This window comes from Macaca mulatta, chromosome 17 (assembly GCF_049350105.2).
Source record: "Macaca mulatta isolate MMU2019108-1 chromosome 17, T2T-MMU8v2.0, whole genome shotgun sequence".
Taxonomy (NCBI): Eukaryota; Metazoa; Chordata; class Mammalia; order Primates; family Cercopithecidae; genus Macaca; species Macaca mulatta.
Genome location: NC_133422.1, coordinates 6849432 through 6873332, shown reverse-complemented (window position 1 = coordinate 6873332; position 23901 = coordinate 6849432). Strand labels below are relative to the sequence as shown.

At 43.4% G+C, this 23901-nt stretch overlaps 1 protein-coding gene across 1 annotated transcript; it reads left to right on the top strand.

Moving 5' to 3' along the window:
* Positions 1-7605: 7605 nt before the first annotated feature.
* GPR12 (G protein-coupled receptor 12) lies at positions 7606-13184 on the top strand. Its single transcript, XM_001094268.5, has 2 exons — positions 7606-7779; positions 8522-13184. The coding sequence occupies exon 2, from the start codon at positions 8537-8539 to the stop codon at positions 9539-9541; it is 1005 nt and encodes a 334-aa protein (XP_001094268.2). The 5' UTR covers positions 7606-7779; positions 8522-8536; the 3' UTR covers positions 9542-13184.
* Positions 13185-23901: the final 10717 nt, after the last annotated feature.

The window sequence follows — 23901 nt, the reverse complement described above, 5'->3', positions numbered from 1 at the left end:
TCTCCTCTAGTTCTTGCCCAGACACAGCGAGGGTGTCAGGGCCTGAGAAGATAACTTCCCAGCATCCCTGGCCACGGTGCATTCCAACCTTAAGCTGGCAGTGCACTACTGATCTGAGTGACACTGCCCGAATCAGGGTTAATAGTCTTCATTATAAGGCCAGGCAAGAACAATCTCTTCTTTTTACAACCTGATTGAAACTCCAGGTGAACACTCCCTTTTCACTCCCAAGCAGTAGAGGCCCAGGCTGCTATTGTTAGAAGAAATGTGTACTGTGAGCAAAGCTCCAGCCTTTTCTTTAGATGAGATTTTTAAATTCTGGTGCCCTCCTGCTGATGTGCCTTCTTGAAAAGAGAAAATAGAAGAATAGTCCCAGGGTAGCTAGAAGCACGGAAGCAAAGTATTTTGCTGATGCCCTTGCTACTTTGCTTCTAAGTTTTCTTTTACTGTATTGGCCAATTATTCATAACTGTCCGAACTTGGAAACAACCAAGGTATCCTTCAGGAAGCAAAAGGATAAAGAAACTCCACTGACTTGATTGTTAAAAGTTAGATGCCTTTAAAGTGTCTTCCAGTGCTTTCAAGAAGTCCCCAAACAGTTATCTCCAGATGCCCGGAAACCAGTCTGTGAGTTCAGCCTCTCCTCTCATTGCACCTTTGGAAATGCTGGTCAACACCTCCCTACTGACCTTGCCCTTCAGGGCACTGGGGCCCATCTCCTGGTGCTCTGATGCATCTGATATTCAGGCTAAGAGAGGGTCTCAGGATTCCACCAAAGGTACAGTCAACAGCTTCTCCCCACACTGTTGCAAATGCCTGTGTCCAGCCTCACCTGAGCATTCCTGAATGGTCCAGCTGGCTTTCAGCTGTTATCTTATGCCCATGCCCTCGACGAATCTGCCATGACAGCTGTCAGTCAAAGCTGGTGCAAAGAATCAGCCAGGGATCAGTCATCCTCTCCTTTGGATGTAGGGTCCGGGCCTAGAGCAGTCAGCAAAAGGCCTTTGAGAATATCTGCAACGACATCAACAGGAAATAACTCCAGAAGCAGATTCCTGAGGCTTTACTGAGGCCCTATTAGATTATAAATAGGTTTCAAAATTGAAACGAAAGTGGAGTCCTAGGGTAGACTTGTGTAGGACAAGCTCCTGTCTTTCTAAAAGAGATGCATACCTGGGTCTTCAACCTGTTACCTGAGAAGAGACATTGGAGGGATGTAGGATTTCCATAAGCCCATTTTAAATTTTACTGTAAGTGACACCTGCTCTCTAGGTGGTGCAGGGCAGTGGCTCAGGAAGCAGATCCTGGCACCTGACTGCCTGGCTTTGAGGGCAGGTATAGAACCTAGTGCACTGTGTGTCACCTCCCTCAACCATACATGGGGTAATAGAGGTACTCCGCCTTGTAGGGTTGTTGGGAGGATTAAATTAGAACGTACTTGGAAGGCTCCTAGCACAGTGCCTGGCACACAGTGAGTATTAATAAATACTGGATATCCCGTCATTGGCAACGAGAGGCCTGGCCCTGCGGGGCATGAGTGAGGCGGTTAAAGTTTGCAAGGACCTGTGGGCAGCCCAGGTCTCCTGGGCTCATGACGGAGGCCTGCATTACTTTCCCATTGCTGCCTTCACACATTACCTCAAACGGTGTGGCTTAAAACGGCACAAATTATCCAGCAACAATGCACTTTTGTATTTACCCAAAGGAGTTGAAAACTTACATCCACACGAAAACCTGCACGCAGATGTGGATAGCACTTTCTTCATAGTTGGCCAAATTTGGAAACAACCAAGATGTCCTTCAGTAGGTGAATGGTTAAAGAAATCCAGACATTGGAATACTACTCAGCAATAAAAATACATGAGCTATTGAGCCACGAAAAGACATGGAAGACCCTTAAATGCATATTTCTATGTTCAAGAAGCCAATATGAAAAGGCTACATACTGTATCGTTCCAACTCTATGACATTCTGGAAAAGGCAAATCTATGGAGACGGTAAAAAGTTTAGCTGTTGCCGGGGATTAGGGGGAGGGAGGGATGAACAGGTAGAGCACAGAGGATTTTAGGGCAGGGAAACTATTCCGTATGACACTATGATGGTGGACACATATCACTGCAGATTTGTCAAAACCCATAGAATAGACAACACCAGGGGTGAACTCTTATGCAAACTATGGACTTTAGTTAATAATAATGTGTCAGTTTAGAAAACCCACACATCTGTTCTGGAGGTCAGAAGTCTAAGGTGGGCCCACCGACCAGCATTCCTTCTTGAAGTCCAGGGAGGAATTCCCTTGTTCTTCCCAGTTTCCAGAGGCTGCCAACATCCTGTGGCTCTCGACCCCTGCTCTGTCTTCACAGCAGGCAGTGCAGCATTTCCACATCTCTGTCTTTCTCCCTCTGCTTCTGTCCTCACATCTCTTACTACTGAGCCTAATCCTCCTGCCTCCCTCTTGGAAAGACTTCGTGATTATACTCAGGGCCCACCCAGATGATCCAGAATGTCCTCCCGTCTCAAGACGTCTAATCACTTCTACAAAGCCCATTCTAACAAAGGTAACAGTCCCACGTTCCTGGATTTAGGCCCTGGATACCTTCGGGGGTCATTGTCCAGCCTGCACAAGGACCAAGAGACAGTTGGAGGAGTTAGAGAAAAGGTTGGGGTGGGGAGAAGAGGCTAGGAGAAGAGAAAGGGTTGGATGAACATCTGAGAGGGAGCAGAACGGTCCCTGTCTCCTGTCCACACCATAAAGCACAGACAGCAGCCTGATGGGTAACTCAAAAAAAGAAAAACTATGGCTCCATGCAATTGTGTGAATAACACATTTCAGAAAGTAACACCTCGTTACTCTGCCTCCTCCTCTCAAAAAAATCCCAACTAAATTTATTAAGATATATATTAACAAAAAGTTTACAGTAGCGTTCTCTGTGAGAGTACATGTCATATTACACTTTAATTTTACTTGTAGGCTTCAAAATTTCTGCAGTAAGTATGTATTACTCTATAGTCAGAAAAAATATATTTCTTAAAAAAACACGAGAATATATGTAGAAATGAAGCAACGTGAGTGTTGACAACGGAGCTCTCTTTTCGCACACAGAACCGCAGACTAAATATTATCTTTATGTCGTATGTCCCTCCCTTCTTTCTTCCTTTGATATTTCCACGTCCTCTATTAAAATGGAAGTTTAGAGTGAATTTTAAAAGGGGAAAGGAGAGATGTGTTGTGATTCTTCATAGTCTCCTCCCTCTCCTTAAATAGCAACGTGGTATTATTTTAATTGATAACTAATTATTAAAATGTACTTTTGAGCCAGCGTGCATCACATGGCATGTACAGGAATGTTTGTCATGGTTTTATTCACAATAGCCAAAACCAGAAAACAACCCAATGTGGATCAATAAGAAATACATGAAAAAACAGTAGCATATTTGCTGTGGTCTGAATGTTTCCCCCCAAAATTTCTATGTTGAAACTTGATCCCCAGTGTAATAGCATTGAGAACCGGGGTTTGGGGACGTGATTGAGTCTTGAGAGCTCTGCCCTCTTGAATAGGATGAGTGCCTATGGGAGCTAGTTTGCCCCTTCTGCCAGTAAGCACACAGGAAGAAGCTGCCACCAGTAAGGAATGGACCCTCACCAGACACTGATTCTGCTGGCACCATAATCTTGAACTTCCCAGTCTCCAGAATGGTGAGCAGTAAATTTCTATGGTTTATAAATCACCCAGTCTGATGTATTTTGTTATAGCAGCCTGAACGAACTAAGACAATAGTCCTACAATAGAATTCTATACAGCAATGAAAAAGATTAAACTACTGCTCCTTGCAACAAATGAGTATGTCTCACTAACATAATGTTAAGCGAAAGAAGCCAGACATAAAAGTGTACGTACTGTATGATTCCATTCATATAGAGTTCAAAAACAGACTAACCTAATCTGTGATATTATAATTCAGAATAGTGGTTTCTTTTCAGAGGATAATTACTGGGAGTAGGCAAGAGGAAGGCTTTGGGGTACTAGTAATGTTCTATTTCTCAAGATGGATAGTGGTTACATAGATATATCTATTTGATATATCTTCATGGTACTGTATACTTGTGAAATATACACTTGTCTGTATGTAGGTTATACAGTTATAAAATGTATTGTCAGATGAAGAGATCAATAAAATCAAACTTTAATTTGGGATTATATTGTATTCTCAGGTGTGATATAGACCCTTGGCTGGACAGACTAAAGCACGGTCAATCTACGGTTCAGATTACTGCACCAATTAATCTGATCTATGGAAATTGGCTAATAATCATTAACATAAGCAAGAGAGAAGCTGACTAGTAACATTTCAATACACACACCATGTGCTGTGCAGTACTGGCTCAGTTTATGACTTGCTCCAGCCAGTAATCTGGGACAGTCTCATGATTTACAAATTCAGTTACAAGAAGGGGCTGATAAATGTGCCCTCAGGGTTTCAGTTGGCAAAGATGCCATGTGTGATTAAGACAGGCGCCGAGCCTTTCTCACATAAAACAGTCATCATTACTCTAGGTTGTGAAAATGCCAGATCATGCTTGAAGGTTTACAACTTCTTGCTGAAGTTATAAAAAAAAAAAAGTGACAAAAAAGGTAAGTGATGAAAAGACAGTAAATGTCACACCTCTGAGGGCATCTGTGGCAGTGTCCTGTCACGGGTGGTGAACACATCGAGAAGACAGCTTTGCAGACAGCTACTTTATGGCCCTTGTTACTGAGGCTGTGCAAAACCTCCGCATTGGCCCACCCAGTTCCAAGCTGTGGCGAATCCTGACCTCCAGACCTGGAGTTGGTGTGCCTGGTGTCCCAACTCACTTTTCCTCTCAGAGATGCCCATTTTGTGAAGTTCAGAGGGGACGCCCATCACAGGACACCACATGAGATCCAGGCCTGGCCGATTGATCCACTCTTTCCCTTTAGCTGCCATGGTTGGTTGTGAGCGGGGCGCACAGCCCAGGCTGGGCCAGAGTTCTCCGCAGGAATTCCACTCACAGGTTAAGAATACAGTCTCAGAATGCAAGCCCAGGGCTGCCTGAGGTCACTTTCCATGACTGCCTGGAAGAAACTTGTCTGGGGTAGGGAAGTTTGAGGTACACAGACGCAGAGAAGCAAAGACAAGCAGAAATAAATCAGGCCAGGGCTGACTGCCAGCCACCTGCTTCCTGTAGCTTCTCCTTCTTTTATGTGAACCACTCCAGATCTTTCCGAGTCATACCAGACAACAAAACACCTTTTTTTTCTTAAACTAGTTTGAATTGGATTTCTGCTCCCTGGCAACAAAAGTCCTAACAAATAAACCAATAAACGTAGAATCCAGAGTACAGGGAAGTTACAAGTAATCCTTCCAAGGGGGAGTGGGGACAGAACTGTGAACACACAGTTGATCTTACCATCAGGGGAGCTGAGTGTCCACAGCACTGTTAGCTGCTGACTCCTGGGCTCTCCCCAGTGGCGGTATCCGAGCCCCGGGTATAACTTGTCTCAGTTTCCTCCTTTGACTCTTCCCAGGTTTTACACATTTTTTCTTTACAAAAATCCATATACCTCTGCCATTCACCTCAATACTTTTTTCTCTCCTCCAACACTCAGCTCTTTTTTTTTTTTTAATTTCTCAAACACATTAATGACTGAATTAAAAAGTCCCACCCCTTTAAGCTCCGCGAGGTCAGGGCCATGTCAGTGTTATTGGCTGGAATAGTGTCTGACCAGCCCTATGCATTCGCTTTCCTTAAACTGCATTGCTGACGTGAGGTGCCTAAAATTTTGCCACATAGCTTGAGCTATATTATGCCAAAACTACTACATGTTTGTTAAACGACTGCTCATTTTTCATCGCTTCATTCTAAAATTCTCTGATGCTTCACACAGAAATTGAGAAGAAGATTACATCCCTTCATGACAGCATTTGCTGCCTGGCATTATTGTTGATTCGTGTGTGTGTCACTACCAGAGTGCGCACTTGCCTGCAGAGACCATGTCTTACTGAATTTCTGTGCCCAGCCCTTAGCCCTGTTCTTGGGACACACACGTGTCTGACGCCTCCCCACCACGAACAAGCCACTCTGAAAACTCCATAAAACCTTGCTTCTCAAAGTGTGACCTGTGAACCAGCAGCAGCAGCAGCAGCAGCATGGAGAAGAGGCTTGCAAATGCAGAAGCTACACCCACCCCCAGAACTACTGAGCAGAATCTGTCGCTGTAAAAAGTTCAGACTATTCTGGAGGTAGCAGGAGGTCTTGGACATCATGGAATAGATGTGCCAAATCGAGGAGGCTGGGAAAGGGAGAAGCAGGTGGGTACCAGAAATGCAGGTGAGAGGGGATGAGGGCCTCAACCAGGGAACTGAGGATGATGAGAAGTGGCATGCAGGGAGAGCTGGAGCGACCTTGCAGAGCCAGAAACTGATTGATGGAAGAAGGGGAGGAGAAGCAGGAAGAAAGTCAAGGGTGACTGAGGCTCCGAGTCTGTTGGGCTGGGATAGAGAAGCCGTGAGCAGCAGGGGAAGGCAGGCTGGCCAGCTGATGATACTCCCATAGGGTCCTTTGCCTGCCGACCATTTCCATTCATACAAAAGCCCCTGGGGAAGTGGAAGAAAAGTAGTGGGAAAACTTTCACCTCTGACAGGGCAAGACAAGACTATAACACTTTTTCCTTCTCCCATCTTTAAACTGGAGGATCATCTTGGAACTTAAGATCTACGAGGTGCTTGGGTTTTTATATCCAGAGGAGGCCTGGGCTCAGAAAAGCAGACAGCTATCAGGTTCTTCATCTCAGAATCCATTGATGTGGCAAAATGAAAAAATAAATTAATAGTGCCACTTCAGTATCTAAATGAATTGGGGTTTGGCCAATGTCTGCAGGAAGCTTCTACAAGAACTCAGTAAATGATTTCCATTTGAAAACACAGCTCAAAGAGCACTTAATAAGTGCAAGTTGGTGATGATAATGATGATACACAGAGCAGCAGCATCTATTCAGTTAAGCAAATGTTCCTGGGAAACAGTGATAATGAACCAGGTCCAAGACCATGGGCAATTCTAAAAAAGCGTGCGGGGCATTTTGTTGTTTTAAAGATCTGCTTCCTCAACCTGTCCACCCCGCCTCCCTGCTGCTGATCGTGAATACCATCCTAAGCAATCCTTTTGGCCCTGAATGTAGCGGTTTAGGTGAAGGCGTGGAAAAGCCAGGCCTGTGGAGACTGGAGCTCCCCGGGGAAACCACAGGAACGAAATAGGTCACAGGGCTCCCAGGCAGCGCTCCCCTGCCCCGCCCGGTGCAAGCCCGGGTCCGCCGGCTGGGGTGGGGCGCGCGGCGCGGCAGGCGGGCAGGGCGACCATGCAGTTCTCAGCCTCCCGGCTCTTTTGCCCCGCGCTCCGGGGCCGCCCTCGCCTGCCCGCACCCTAGAGCAGTCCCGACCCGTGGAGGCGCGCGCGGCCTCCCGGGGATCCCGCGGGCTGGCGGGCGGCCGGGCGCGCGCGGGGCGGGGGCGGAGCGCGCGCGGGGAGCGTGTGGGCCGGGCGGGCGCGGCGGGGAAAGCTGGGCGCGCGAGCCGAGCCTGCGGCTCACCTGCAGCCGCGTCGCTCACCTGCAGCGGAGCGCGCGCCCTGCGCCCTCCCGGCCCGCTCCGGAGCCCGGCCTCCGCCCTTTGCCACAGCGGGCGCCTGCGCCGACATGCGACACGAGTAGCCCGCGCGCTTCGGAAGCACCGGAGGAGCCCCCTCGGCCTGGGCGCGCCAAGGTGACCCCCTCGATGACCCCCCCGCCCCCGCGGGCCGCCTGTCCCCGCACCCTGTCTGTCCCTCTCGCGTCCGACTCCAGTCCCCGCTGCCAGGGGAGCGGAGGCAGTGCATGGGCATCTGTCTGTCTGTCTGTCTGTCTCGGTACTTCCATTGCACACACCTCCCTCTCGTGGCCCTCCCGACTGCTCCGTGCGCACGGGGGGGAGTCTGGGAGCCCCTCTTTGTTCCGGTCGGGGGTGCGTTTGAGGGTGTGCACGCGCGTGGGGGATGCGTTTGGAGGGTGGGAGTTCGATGGAAATAGGCGATTTAAATATTCCATCGAGGATGGCGGCCCCTGACTCAAGACCTGCCGCTGCCGCGTGGTTTTCTCGGCAGCAGCCCAGATGTCAAACAGTTGTTGGTTTTCAGCATGCAAGATGTGATTTTCCAATGTGCATTCCCAGCGCTTTTGCAAACAGACCGCCGCGAGTCCGTGTGTGTCTGCCTCGCTCACGCTGGTGTTTTGAAGTCCAACCCTGTGTTTTCCCCAGTGCCAAACGGCATTTGTGTTGTGGGGTTTAAACCACAGAGACTTTGGCTTTTGTTTCATTTCCCAACAGTTCCTCATTCCCGAAGCTTGTGGCATTTGGTACTGGTGTCTGAGCAGGGGCTGGCTTTCTGTCTGTCTGTGTGTCTTTTGCATGATCTCGGATCGTCACCCTGCTGTATCTAAACATTAAAAAACCTGTCTTTTCGTTGAAGAGGACAGGGGTTAAAATGAATGAAGACCTGAAGGTCAATTTAAGCGGGCTGCCTCGGGATTATTTAGATGCCGCTGCTGCGGAGAACATCTCGGCTGCTGTCTCCTCCCGGGTTCCTGCCGTAAAGCCAGAGCCTGAGCTCGTAGTCAACCCCTGGGACATTGTCTTGTGTACCTCGGGAACCCTCATCTCCTGTGAAAATGCCATTGTGGTCCTTATCATCTTCCACAACCCCAGCCTGCGAGCGCCCATGTTCCTGCTGATAGGCAGTCTGGCTCTTGCAGACCTGCTGGCCGGCATTGGACTCATCATCAATTTTGTTTTTGCCTACCTGCTTCAGTCAGAAGCCACCAAGCTGGTCACCATCGGCCTCATTGTCGCCTCTTTCTCTGCCTCTGTCTGCAGCTTGCTGGCTATCACTGTTGACCGCTACCTCTCACTGTACTACGCTCTGACGTACCATTCGGAGAGGACGGTCACGTTTACCTATGTCATGCTCGTCATGCTCTGGGGGACCTCCATCTGCCTGGGGCTGCTGCCCGTCATGGGCTGGAACTGCCTCCGAGACGAGACCACCTGCAGCGTGGTCAGACCGCTCACCAAGAACAACGCGGCCATCCTCTCGGTGTCCTTCCTCTTCATGTTTGCGCTCATGCTTCAGCTCTACATCCAGATCTGTAAGATTGTGATGAGGCACGCCCATCAGATAGCCCTACAGCACCACTTCCTGGCCACGTCGCACTATGTGACCACCCGGAGAGGGGTCTCCACCCTGGCTATCATCCTGGGGACCTTTGCTGCTTGCTGGATGCCTTTCACCCTCTATTCCTTGATAGCAGATTACACCTACCCCTCCATCTATACCTACGCCACCCTCCTGCCCGCCACCTACAATTCCATCATCAACCCTGTCATATATGCTTTCAGAAACCAAGAGATCCAGAAAGCGCTCTGTCTTATTTGCTGCGGCTGCATCCCGTCCAGTCTCGCCCAGAGAGCGCGCTCGCCCAGTGATGTGTAGCACCCTTGCACCCAGGAGGACTCTGCATTTACCAAGCACTTCCACTGCCTGGCCAAGGTTTGAGATGCTTGCCTTGAATTCCTTGCATCGGATTCCCTCTCAAGCCACAGGAGCACTTAGCATTCGTGAAGCAATGACATCGCTTAGATGAGTTAAGTAATTGAAGTGAAAATAATGTTACCGGTGTTTTCACCATTAAAAAAATATTGTTGAGATCTTCACGCAATATTATTTTGTTTTGCTTGGGGGCAGGGGTTTCCTTTTATATTTTGTTTGGAGGGCTGATTGGGGGTAGGAAATGAAGGGATATGATACGCCCATGATGTTGTAAAAAGTCAATGAGTTTCAGAGTTTTTACCTGGACTTTAAAATAAATTTGAGTGATTGAGGAAAACTGAGGAAGACTTACTTTTTCCAGACTATTTTGTTTTACATGATGGTAGATTTTTTAATGCTGCATGTATGTAACAGAATATGACCCCTTTCAATCCAATGCAAATAGTTTACATAATTGTGTTTGGAAGGGTCCTGATTTTGCTAACATGAACTCAGTAATGTCACCGACATTGCAACCCTGAAACCATTCTTATTCATTCTTTCTTTCCTTTCGGCAATTACTGTTCACAAGAATTCTTTCGGTATTTCTATAAATGTTGCAACTCCTTCCGCATGGTTGACTGTGTTAGCTAGGCCACTAGTTTCAAATGTTGCCATGTCAATCTAGATTCCAACGGGTCATTTTTCAATATAGTTTTTCAATATGTACTTTCTAAAATGAATCCTGAAATAGGTTTTGATTTTCATATGAAGTAGGATTGATTAGATCTACGATTGTAGTTTCTTAAGCTATTGTCTGATTCTTTTCAGAAAACAAAAGGAAAAAAATCTTAATTATAGCAATTGAAAGTAGATTAAATTTATTTTAATATATTCTGAAAAAAACTAATGTGACATTATCATGAAATTTTAAAAAATCACCTTTCCTCTCTCTAAGAATATATTAATAGTTATTCTTGATTGAGACAGTTAGAATAAATATTATAGGCCAAGTTTTTGTCTGGCTCATACTGTCTGTGGTGTATAATGCATTTGAAACAGGCAGTCCCCTGTTTTAATGATTAGGTTTGTTTGTGAGTGCACAGCATCCATCTATGACTGTGATATATATAACCTATATCCTGTAAGGTCATAAACAGAATGACCATTGGCTGTTGATGAAAAGTTAAGTTTGAAATCTTTTAACTCCTTTTCACCAAAAACCAATTTATACACAATAAAAATCATATTGCTTGTTTTCAGAGAGCAAGAATGTAGTCAGGACATTGCAAAGAAGAATTCACTTCAAACACATTGTAAAATCAATGTGTCTCTGTTTTCTTTTCTGTTCATGCAGACAAATGTAGACACAGGTATCTTTCCTCCATTTGCAATGGATTTAGAGTTATGTCTATATAATCAGTGGAAAAAATTCTTGGCCGCATATCAACTTAGCCCATTCAGATGGCAGCAAAAGCAGTATTTCAGGGTCGTTGGGGAGTCATTTGTAATAAATTAACCTCATTGGTTTGTACCAGATGTGATGCCCAGGGTGGTCTCAGGACCATTCCGGGGGTCCTGCATGCTGATGCCTTCTCTCCAGCGCTTCTCCTAATGTAGCACACGTGTGAATAAATCCTCTACTTGAATCTGCGTCTCCTCGCTGAGGTTACTTACGGAAGCAGGAGAGGGACTGAAATACTTAAGAAATAGGAAATAATTTTCAATACATATCACTGTATGATCAATCTAATAAAATTGATGCCTTTAAAACATTTCTTTTGAACATTCGATGGAGTTAGTAGGTTGAACATGATGAGTCTGTTTTTAATTAATTAAAATTGAATAGCATCACCATAGGAGACTTGACAAAGGTAAGTTGGTTTTGACAGGGGCTGGGAAATATCCATAATGAGGTTTTAAAGGAATAAATGATGATTTTATAAAAAATAGTGGCTCCATTTGCGTATCTCCAATAGTCAGAATTATAATGAGAATCATATGTACTTGTTGTGACCACATGTGTGCCAGGCCCCATGCTGGGTGTTTTACTATAATCACAAAACTACTACTTTTATAGGTGAGAAAACTAAGACTAAGAGAGGAGCAGATAAAAAATGTGCCTGAGGCCACAAAGCACAAGGATAGAGTCAGAATTTGAAGCCAGGTTTTCCAAAGTCTAAGTCTTGCTCCTTCCCTGTACCTTGCAAGCTTTCATCCCTCAGTGGATACCAGGGCTGTGGAAACTGATTTGTAACATGTTCCTGTCGCAGAGTTTTGGCTCTGCATTTAAGACATAAAACTTGGCCTGGCGCAGTGGCTCTCGCCTGTAATCCCAGCACTTTGCGGGGCCAAGGCAGGTGGATCACCTGAGGTCAGGAGTTCGAAACCAGCGTGACCAATATGGTAAAACCCTGTCTCCACTAAAAAATAAAAAACTTAGCCAGGCGTGGTGGCAGGTGCCTGTAATCCCAGCTACTCAGGAGGCTGAGGCAGGAAAACCGCTTGAAATCACAAGGAGGAGGTAGCAGTGAACCAAGATCACACCACTGCACTCCAGCCTGGGTGACAGAGCAAGCAAGACTCTGTCTCAAAAAAAAAAGGCATAAAATTTCCTGTTTAAAATTACACTAGTTAAGTGGTTGCTTTTGGCCTGTGTTTTTAAAACATCTAGTTTCAGCTAAGAGATTTTTCAATTCAACTAATAACATGCCCTTACTGTTTAAATTGTGAAAAATGTTGGACATTTATGTGGTTTTCTACAAGGTTTCTTTTTTCTTATGGAGCTAATTATTTTGAAATGTGCACACATCTCAAGGTACATGTGTGTATGCATGTATTTATGCATACGTATACCCAATAATATTAACTTTGCAACAGGACCAAAGACCTCATGGAAAACTGTCTTATTTCCAACAGTCCTGAGGTAGCAGGCAATCTTTTACTCCACATAATTAAAATTTCTAGCTACCAAGGAATTGATATTTTTCCAGTAGAAACAGTTATCCTTGTAACTAGGACAATTCCATTACTTTACCAGAATCCTGAATTAGTCAAAACTAGTCATCCAAGTCATGACTACCTAGGGTTTTGTTTCTTTTTATTCCTTTAACTCTTTATTTCTTTCTATCAGTGAAGTTTGTTTTTAAAGGTTAAGGGGATCGCCTCCCTCCTAGTACCTGGGGTGGGGAAGCAGGGTGGAGGTAGAGCCCCTCCTTGCCTGGGAGCCTACATTAAGGAGGCAGGGGTGGATTCTTTGGTTGACTTGACCATGAAGAAATAGTCTTAGACTCCCCCAGGATTTAAAATAGGATTGAAACAAGAGGTTTAAAAGAGCAGATGAAGAATAGAGATACTTAATGCCAATAAAAATATCGTGGAGACTTCTTACGCTTTTTTTTAAATGCTTAATCCATTATTAAAATAATGATTGACTTTATTTTATAGTAATATATGATAATATGACATTAGGATGACTTGCCATTTCAGATTTAAAATACGTATTAAGTGACTACTATGTTGTGATTTTGAATAATGTTTAAGTTTCTATGTTGATTGTATGCCTGGTATAATAAAGGAAAAGACTGCCTTATTGTCCCCTTTAAAATTTGTCATAATTATTGAATGTTTCGATATAAGGTTAGGACCTCTATGTCTGTTTAGAATTTTAAGAATCACAAACTTATAGATTTATACATCATGGTTTGAATTCACAGACAAATCCGTCTTCTAAAAAAATTACAGGCCGGGCGCGGTGGCTCACGCCTATAATCCCAGCACTTTGGGAGGCCGAGGCGGGCGGATCACGAGGTCAGGAGATCGAGACCATCCTGGTGAAACCCTGTCTTTACTAAAAATACAAAAAAATTAGCCGGTCTTGGTGGCGGGCGCCTGTAGTCCCAGCTACTCGGGACGCTGAGGCAGGAGAGTGGCGTGATCCTGGGAGGCGGAGCTTGCAGTGAGCCGAGACCGTGTCACTGCACTCCAGCCTGGGCCACAGAGCGAGACTCCGTCTCAAAAAAAAAAAAAAAAATTGGTAATTTTGGCTAGAGCTCCTCAAACTTTAACTGTTTGAAGAGTATACAAATCACCTGAGAATCTTGTTAAAATGCAAATCTGCTTTAGTCAGTCTGGGGCATGGCTGAATTTCCAACAAGCTCCCGTGATGCTGATGCTGACGGTCTATAGATAACATTGATTCACAGTGATAAGTGTCACACTTTTAATATAACATATAAATATATATATAACATATAAATACAACATATAAATAGTATATATTTGAATATATATAACATGTAACTATAACATACAAATAATATATATTTGAAGGGTTTATTTTTGTCAGAGGTTAATAACTAGTCTGTATTCAATGGAGACAAACTTTGAACTTTTCCTACAGCTTCTCAGGGTCTAATAAAGACCCATAAATATATTTTTTCCATGTTAATGAACTAACTTTTTAAAATCCTAATGATCATTATCTTAATTTAGTTCTTTCAGAAGCTTTATGTAGATGCAGTGCATTTCTCTAGGTGTGTGTGTGCCTACCTGGCAACAAAGGTTTTCACCTCCATTTCTCCAAGGACAGTTTTCTTTAGGACCTGAGTGGTTTTTGTTTGGGGGCTACATGTGTCTGCATGAATTTATCTTGAGATGATTGAGATGAAAACCTTTGTTCTCTGAGTTCTAAAATTCAACTGAACTTATTACAAAGCAACATTTTCTAGACAGGTACATCAGAGAAATTTAAAAATAGCTCACCTTCATTTGACACTTATCTGTAGCCTTTTATTTTTCAGCATCAAAAATACTATTAATGTTAATGGTTACCCTGGTCACAGGTACTCTGCTTCCTTTCTGCCCAAGGAGATGAGAACATTTTTTAAATCTAATAGAAGCACATTAAAATACATAGTTAAAGTGGATTTTAATATATAACTTATATATGTCCACTGTATAAGATACTTACAGAAGACATCTAAGAATTTTTTAATCATAAAAAATTCAAATACTAGCATCAAGCTCAAGTGAACAAATTTCAATTGAAAATAAGTTTGGGACATAAATAAAAACATTTACTAGGGCACAGATTGCCTTGGTAGTTGACTGTTTGAACAGACAGTTACAAATAGAATATTTTAAAAGGCAAAAGAACATCTTATGGAATTCTCTGTATGGCTTGGATTTGCATTTCTCACCAAACAACATATTTTGAATCTACGGGATTCTTATTTGGGTTGATGAAAATACAAACCTTCCACATAAGGAGAAATGAAGGCCTGTCTTTTACAGATGTATGTGGTTACTGGGATAAAACCTAAGGGAAAATTTGTTCTGAGCCAACTATACCCTTACTCCTTCCAAATCCTTTTGAAGCATGAACAAATTTACTCTGGGATTCTATAGAATCTAATAATTGGAAGAAAACATATGGAGTAGAATTTTCTATATCAAATCTAAATCACCTAAGTCAAGCTCTCTTTGGAAACTGAAATTGTACACTTTTTTTCTCAATACCTTGCAGTGTTTTGATATTCCAAATCGTGATCTTTCTTATCATATTGTAATTCTATTTTTGTCTTGGCCAAGTCCCTGGAGGTACAGAGAACCCCCTAATCCCAGTCAACATTGATATATTGAAAATATTCATTAAACAATATTGCTTTCTTCTTCTCCTTCTTCAAATAAAACACTCAATTATTCATGTAATGTGTTTCTGATTTTATTTTATATCCTTTTGATCATTTTCCTGATCCCTTTTTCCATATCATTTACCATTTCTCTGCACGCCTTTTCAAATCTAGCCATCAGAATGAGGATACAATAATCTACTAAATGGAGCAGAATGATGGATTATTCTCTGCTTCTGGTTACTGGATGGCAGTGGTGCTTTAAGTATGGGCCCCCACCAGCAGAACCAGCATCTCTTGGGAACACATTAAAAATGCAGTCACCCGAGATTTACTGCTCAAAACTCAGGGTATGAGGCACAGCAATATGAGTTTTAATAAGCCCTCCAAGTGATTCTGATGCACGCTAGAGTTTGAGAACCATGCCACGGAGCTTTGACTGAATCCTAAAGTCTTCCTGACATTACTAATGACATTAATATCTCAGCAGTACTAGGACCTCTCAGCTTTTTCTGCTATGTCTATGCAAGGCAGTCCTCATATTGTACTGCAGCAAATCATAGATGATTTTTGTTTGTAGATATGCTGCCTTGCACTGATTTCACTGGAACTTCTTGCTGTTTTCAAGGTTATTTTCTAATTCATCAAGTTCAATTAAACTTCTGCCCCTTCCATTGCAGCCATATCACTGTCATGTGCCTCACACAGAAAGACAATTCAGTGAGAAGGAAAAAACCCAATCAGACTTCTTTCTTGGCATCCTGGAGATAAGTCTTCCTGTTCCTATTTGTTACTGTCTGTAAATTGACCCGAATATTCCACAGTTGCAGCCTCAACTGTGCAGCAGTGCATTGACTGTCCATCCATTCCCCCATCTCTGGTCTGTAGTTATGTACAGACACACACACACACACACGTGTGCATGTGCACAATCACACCCTTTACCTTCCTCTCTCATACTTCCACACCCTTCCACTGTCCTTCTACTATCCCAGACCAGAAATCTTCAGTGAGGAAGTCCAGAGAACTAAGGCAGTTGTTCTCACTTCAAACACGGAAGTGATATGGAGGGTCTCACTGTCACGCTAGTTTTGTGGTGTTGACAGGCACACCTTTGGCAAGCCTATGTCAGGATAAAAACACTTCCGTGATTCCAGACTGAGGACAGTTTCTACGATACAGGTTGGTTTACATTTCACCCCACTTCTACACTAACCTCATGATGCTGTGGTTCATAGTCCAGAAAGTTCAATAAATAAAAGCAATAAACACATTTTACATAGGAGTTTTCTTAATTCTAGGGATTGACTTGAGGCTGGGACTATGAAATAGTTGCATCTACTGACACTTTCTTTTTTTTTTTTCTTTTTTCTTTTTATCTTTTTTAGACAAAGTCTTGCTCTGTCTCCCGGGCTGGAGTGCAGTGGCGCGATCTTGGCTCACTGCAACCTCCTCCTCCCAGGTTCAAATGATTCTCCCGCCTCAGCTTCCCAATTAGCTGGGACTACAGGTGTGCACCACCACATCCAGCTAGTTTTGATTTGATTTTGATTTTGTTTGTTGTTTGTTTGTTTGTATTTTTAGTAGAGATGAGGTTTCACCTTGTTGGCCGGCTGGTCTCAAACTCCTGACCTCAAATGATCTGCCCGCCTCGGCCTCCCAAAGTGCTGGGATGACAGGCACGAGCCACCACGCCCAGCCTAGGATGTCATTTTCATGAGTGCTCTTTAACCTTTCAAATTACTAAATCAATTCCATCAATTTTCTTTAGGAATATTTGACGCTAAGAGAACATAGTTTAAGTGCCCAAAAATGTTTCTTATTGAACACACGCTCTTTTTTAAGTTCAAGATCCAGTTTAAGCAGCAGTAAATCCCACAGTACAGGCTACAGAGAGGTTTTTCACCGCTGAGTGGACTTTGGGACAGAGGTGGCTACTCTTTCAGTCCAACGACCCAGTGGTTTTCAGATGTAGATGCATTTTCACTTGAGACTTTTGAGACATCTCAAATGAAGATCTAGTTGTTTCTGAAACACCTGAATCCAGAGGTGATGACAACTAAAGTAACTAAAAAGACTGAGGTTTTGCTCTCCTAAGCCCTAACCCAGGAGCTAAAAACCGTGAGTCGTGCCCGGTGGGTCTTGTGTCCCCTCCTGTTTGCATTCCTCATAAAGTTTGTCACAGGCATGAAGGTTTCCTTCCCACCCTCACACTCCAGAGAACTGAACACAAACAAACCGTGCCCAGAGGGTGAAAAAGCAGAGCTGCCTGGGGCTGTGGGCAGCCTATTTCAAGCTGTTCTTATGGAAAAGTCTTCACTCTGCATGAGGTAATTGTTTCAGTCCAGGACCACTTGACAAACCCTGACAGTGCTTCCCACATAGTATGCTTTGAAGCTTATCCATTCTAACCAGCTTACTGTTCATGCGAAGGCAGTTTCTTCCACTTTTAGACATTTTCCCCCCTCTAGTTACTAGCTGGCTCTCAGGGACTCATTCCAGGAAGTCTGGAGAGGTTGAAGAGGTTTGGAAAAGAAAATCTGATGGCTTCAGGGTACCTCCCTCGACCTGCAGACCCTGATGGAGTGATATGGCTTGAACAAGCAACGTTGATGACAGATGCCATTGCGATGTAAACTGACAGTTCCATAGTCTTTTTATTTATTTACTTATTTAATATTTTTAGAGACGGGGTCTTGCTCCATCACCCAGGTGGGAGTGGAGTAATGTGATCATAGCTCACTGCAGCCTCATGCTCCCAGGCTCAAGCAATTCTCCTGCCTCAGCCAATTCTCCTGCCTCAGCCTCCCAAGTAGCTAAGACTACAGGTACACACCATCATGCCTGGCTAATTTTTTTATTTTTTGTAGAGATGGGGTCTTGCTATGTTGCCCAGTCTGTTCTTGCACTCCTGGCCTCAAGCTGTCCTCCCATCTTCCTCCAAATATGCTGGAATTAGAGGCACGTGCCACCATATCTGATGTATAGTCTTCATTAATAAAACGATGAAGAACACTCGCTCTAGACTTAGGCTGCCTGGGTCCATTTCCCATCTCTGTCACTTTCTACTTGACTGGCTTTGGGCAAGTTACTTAACTTCTCTGAGCCTCCATGTGTTGGTTTGCTAAAATGAGCATGCTGCAAGAACTTTCCTCATGGTGTTGGTTGAGATAAAACATATGGACGGTTTAATATAGTACTTGGCACATATCTACTTGGATGCTACTTTCCAGTAGTATTATTACCACTACTGTTGCTGCATTGGTATTATTATTACTGCTACTTACCCAAAACCTGTCAATTACTAATATTGCTTCCACTAGTTAGTGAGGTAGAAACCCAGATAAAAGCTTTACATACATAATCTCATGTAATCTTTTCATCAATGCTATGAGGTCTGCATTGATATTCTCCATTACATTACAAATAAGGAAATTGATACACAGAGAGGTTGAGTGGCTTACCTAAAACCACACAGCCTTTATGTAGCTCCCATGAACGCTTAGAAACAAGCAATGTCTGCTAAGAAATCCCCAGTCAGACCAGCCTGTGCATAAAAAGGTAAGAGGACTCTTCAAAGACAGCCCAAGCTCAGCTCGAGAGGAGTGGCCCAGACACACCCAGGCACTCGGGGGGCCTGCCTCGTGGGTTCTGGAAGCAGACTCCCAGGAGACAGACAACTGGGATGCTGATGGGTCTCAAAGGGCAGACCTGACCTAGGTAAGTGTAAAGAAGACCAAAGAGTTTTCTGGGAGGAGTAACTGTGATGGGATTCAAAGGAGTGAAGAGGGAGCGACTTTAGCTTATTTGAAATGGGGCACAATTGACATTTTTTTAAACGACATTTTAATTTGAACCAAGTCTCAAAAAATCCTGCAAACTATATTTATATGCACTAAAAGCTCACATTTAGGTGCTTTGTAAAATTTATAAATGTAAGATTTAAAAAAATGTGTTCATGTTTATTGAAATCCATCAAAGTGTGTGTTCCAAAAAAGAACCTAGTGATCAAAAGTCTGCAATTGTATAGACATGGATTTACCTAAATAAAAAATATTTACTTAAAAAAATCAACTATTTTATGTGTACTTTTCAAACATAAAACATAACTTACTCAGAATTTTTCATTTTAAATAAACCTGTTAGATGTACTGGGAGGAAAGGACTTTGCAAGCATTCACTTCACTGACCAGGAAGCCCAGGCCCCAGACAAGCTCTGACCTGGCAAAGTCATTAGCCAGGGAGCAGCAGACCCAGAACATGAACCTGGAGTTGTGATTCCTTGTCCAGAACTTTGTTCTCAGGCAGATTTTCCTTGACAAGGAAAAGCTTGAAAAGTGAAAGTCTTTGTCTAGTGTTTGCTTTCTAGATTTGAATAATTTTTTTCTTTTCTTTTCTTTTCTTTTTTTGATGGAGTCTCGCTCTGTCACCCAGGCTGGAGTGCAGTGGTGCAATCTTGGCTCACTGCAACCTCTGCCTCCTGGGTTCAAGCAATTTTCCTGCCTCAGCTTCTTGAGTAGCTGGGACTACAGGTGCACCCCACCACACCAAGCCTTAAGTTTGAATACTTTGTAATTACTACTGGCTATAAGAAATCCCAGTTATAGTTAAATAATAACTATCACTATAAGGGCTAACACTCTCTGCACTCACTTTGTTCCAGGGGTCATGCTAACGACTTTACGTATATTGACTTATTTATTCTCCATATCCACAAAGATGATATTTTGTAGCATTAATTCTACTTTTTAAAAGGGGAGTGTTCACACATGCAAATTGAGAGTGATTCTTACAACCCTTCTTTTGTGTCTCCTAATCCTGTGTTGTACACATCCCTGGAGCTTAACACACTTTCACTATGTCTGGGCCAAAGACACTTCAACGATTTATTGGCTTAATAATCAAGGTTGCATTTCAGAAGCCATTGCATTTCAATACAGATTGTATTATGTTTTTGTGCCTACCGTATCAGTACAAAATTTGACAGACACAGTAGTCATTGTGATTCTTTGTTGTCTCTGGCAAGCTATGAAGAGGGGTAGGCAAAATTCCAGAACCCATGTCTATCCTGCCAGAGTGTGTATCCCTTGCCAGACCTCACCAGTGTATCTTTCTCGCATTTTTGAGAAGGGGCAGGGAAACCTCACACGTGGCAGAGTGATGAGTTTGTGGAAATAATAATGACACAACTAGATGAATGTGTGCAAATATAGCAGTTAGATGGAGGAAATGAAACCTGGTGTTCAGATCAGTAAGATGCCACAGTTAACATTAATCAGTTGTACATTGCAAAATAACTGGAAGAGAATACTTGAAGTGTTCCTAGCATAAAAAAAAGATAAATGTTTAGGTGATGGATATGCCAGGTACCATGATTTGATTATATGAATGTATGAAATTATCACATGCACCCCTAAAATATATACATGTATTTTTATCAATAAAGAATTAAAAAATAAAATGAATGACAAAAACTAATGACACTATTATTAAAAGTCACAGCAAACAGCACAATGTATTGAGTATTTCTTGTTCCAGGCACTGGCATAGGTGTTTTACATAAGTGAATTCTTTTCATCTTTACAATGACACAGTGACATTCAGGCACTTTTATTATCTTCTTCTTACAGATGAGGAAATTAAGAATTGAAAGACTAAGTAACATGCCAAGATAATAAGTGGCATGTTAAGTGGCACCTGTTAAGTGGCAGGTCCGTCCAAGCCTACAACGGCCCTCTTTACTGCTAGACACACTTGCTTCCTGTCTGTCCTCGAGGATTAACCTGGTGTTTGTCTCTGAGGCCCCACTACATGATATTCACACCAACTGCAATTGCTGGAAGACATGGACCCTCAGAATTTCTTCGTTGTATTGCCTCTAAATAGAAAGCTATTTTCTACCAATATTGGGGCCAGATTCCTTGCTTCTGCTAATAAACACCTGAACACAACTTAAGTCAACTGCATTACAGGTGGGACAGGCCAGGCGTGGTGGCTCACACCTGTAATCCCAGCACTTTGGGAGGCCAAGGTGGGCGGATCATGAGGTTAGGAGATTGAGACCATCATGGCTAACGTGGTGAAACCCCGACTCTACTAAAAATACAAAAAACTAGCCAGGCGCGGTGGTGGGCGCCTGTAGTCCCAGCCACTTGGGAGGCTGAGGCAGGAGAATGGTGTGAACCTGGGAGGCGGAGCTTGCAGTGAGCCAAGATCACACCACTGCACTCCAGCCTGGGCGACAGAGCCAGACTGTCTCAAACAACAACAACAACAACAACAACAACAGCAACAAAAAACGTGTGGGCAGAGGATGGCTCCACCTCCGCTTCCACGTCACTCCCCCTCCCTGGGCCAGTGGGGCACTGGTTCTCTTGATGTAAGATTATTTCATGAGTCTCAAACAATATTTTTTTTTCAAAGAAAGCATAGAAGACATCTGAAATTACAGAATTATAGAAAATCTGAAGAAATTCTCGAAGTCAGCTAATCAGTAAAAATAGGATTTTTTTTTCTTTTTAACGGAACGCAGTTCCTTAGCTCTCTTAGTTCCACTGCGTGAGAAAAGACATAGATTGGCTCTTTTCCCGTCTGCCAAGTTTGCAAGATTTTTAAAGAAGATGACCTACACTTGGTATTTGATGACAGAGTTCACTGAAAGTGATGGATTTGGAGAGTCCGTTTCAATAGAGCAATCAGCTGACGCATTGACCTTGAAGTCCAAGAATAATAATCCTTACAGCAAGCGACATCAGTAATGTGTGTGTGGTTTTGTGTGTGTGTACACACATTAGAGTAGACATCTAATCTATGTGTTCACATTTAGATTTTGGCAGTGAGAAACTATTGAAGATATGTAAAATCAAGCTTGTTTTTTTCTGTAAGAGATATGAAACAAAATGACGAGACTCGTGCCAAACAAACACCTACTGAGTCATTCCAAACTTGTGTTTTTATATACCTTTAAAAGTACACAATTCAATAAGTATGGAGTTTTTAAAATTTCAATGTCACTATACATATTTTGGAATATATAATGTTAGTTGGCAAATATTTAGTATAGAACTGTCCAGTTTAGATGGTAATTTATTTAAAAACCTCTATCAACTGTATTATTATTAATTATTATTTGATCACTGTGGCAATTGAGCATTTTAACTGTGACTAGTGCAACTGAGGAACTGAATTTTGAATATTATTTAGTTTTAAGCAACTTCAATTTAAGAAGGCACACATGACTGGTAGACACTGTAGTAGGCAGTAAAGATCTAGATATAAACTAATTTTCCCATGGAGACTAGTATAACTATAGGTCCTATTTTCAGAGCTCAGGTCCCTGCCTTGTGGTCCTCCTGACTGGTCTACCAGCTTGAAATTAGTCACCACAACACAATTGAAGAAAATCCAATGTTAGAGATTTCAAACTGATTAAGCTAAAAAAATCAGGAGTGATTATCACTTTGGGCAAGAATTATTACTTCAGAAGATTCGCCACTATCCTTTTAAAATAATTTGCTTTTTTTCCTTCTGCCTTTAAAATAAGAATTATTTTCAGAAAGTAACAACTCACAGAACCCCATGGAGAGTTCCAGTGACAAACATCAGGCTGTGTGGAGCTCCAGGTCTGCACGTGCCTGTTTTCACCTGGGTCACGGGTCTAGACTGGGATTCCACGTCTGTGCACTGCTTGTCACAGTAGTGTGAGCCGAGGAGATGCTCGTCAAGGTGTGTAAGGTTGGGACCAGGACAGGTCCTGTCTCTCCAACAAACACACACTGAAGGGACTTCCTTCCCATATCAACCTCTCTCCAAAAGACAGTTTCAGTTGGAGCTTTTGATTTTCATTCCTCCTTTTCGAAAATTTTAAAAGGCTCCTGTCAATGTTTGCCACAAAAAGACTCCATCATCATCTCTGTCCGCATTCTTGTGTTGATTAAGCCTTTCACCTGCAGCCAGTGTGCTAGGCAGACTCACTTCTCATCCACCAAGCGAGTTCCTGGAGACAGCGGTGGCCTCGGGCTCAGATCAGGTGGTGGGTGACCGCTCTTGGGGCAGGGAGAGAGCGGTGGCCTCGGGCTCAGATCAGGTGGCGGGTGACCGCTCGCGGGGCAGGGCAAGGGGGAGCGGAGAGAGGTTAGAATTAGAAACAGTGCCATCGGTCATGAAACATCAGTGTCCAGGACTGGGGGGCAAGCTGGCACCAGAGAGGGAGGACCGCAATAAAAGTGGGAACAGTCAGGTTTCTACATCCAGGAGCAGTGGACATGGAAGCAGATGAAAGGGTGATGGTCACCACAAACACAGCTGCCTTCAGGCTCACTCACCAGGTCACCTGCACTGAGGACATTTTTTTGATTCTAATAAAGCACTTTTATCTTGGAAATTGTGCATGTTCTACATTTCTCTCCCTCACCGCCATGGACTTAAAAAAATATAGGTTTTTATTTTGTTTTGTTTTGTTTTGTTTTTGAGACGGAGTAGGGCTCTATTACCCAGGCTGGAGTGCAGTAGCGCGATCTCGGCTCACTGAAACCTCCGCTCACTGAAACCTCTGCTTCCCAGGTTCAAGTAATTCTCCTGCCTCAGCCTCCCAAGTAGCTGGGATTATAGATGTGCAGCACCATGCCTGGCTAATTTTTGCATGTTTAGTAGAGACGAGGTTTCACCACGTTGGCCAGGCTGGTCTCAAAC

Bases quoted from the DNA above. Each gene is read 5' to 3' on its own strand.
- GPR12 (XM_001094268.5), top strand. From the start codon at position 8,537: ATGAATGAAGACCTGAAGGTCAATTTAAGCGGGCTGCCTCGGGATTAT.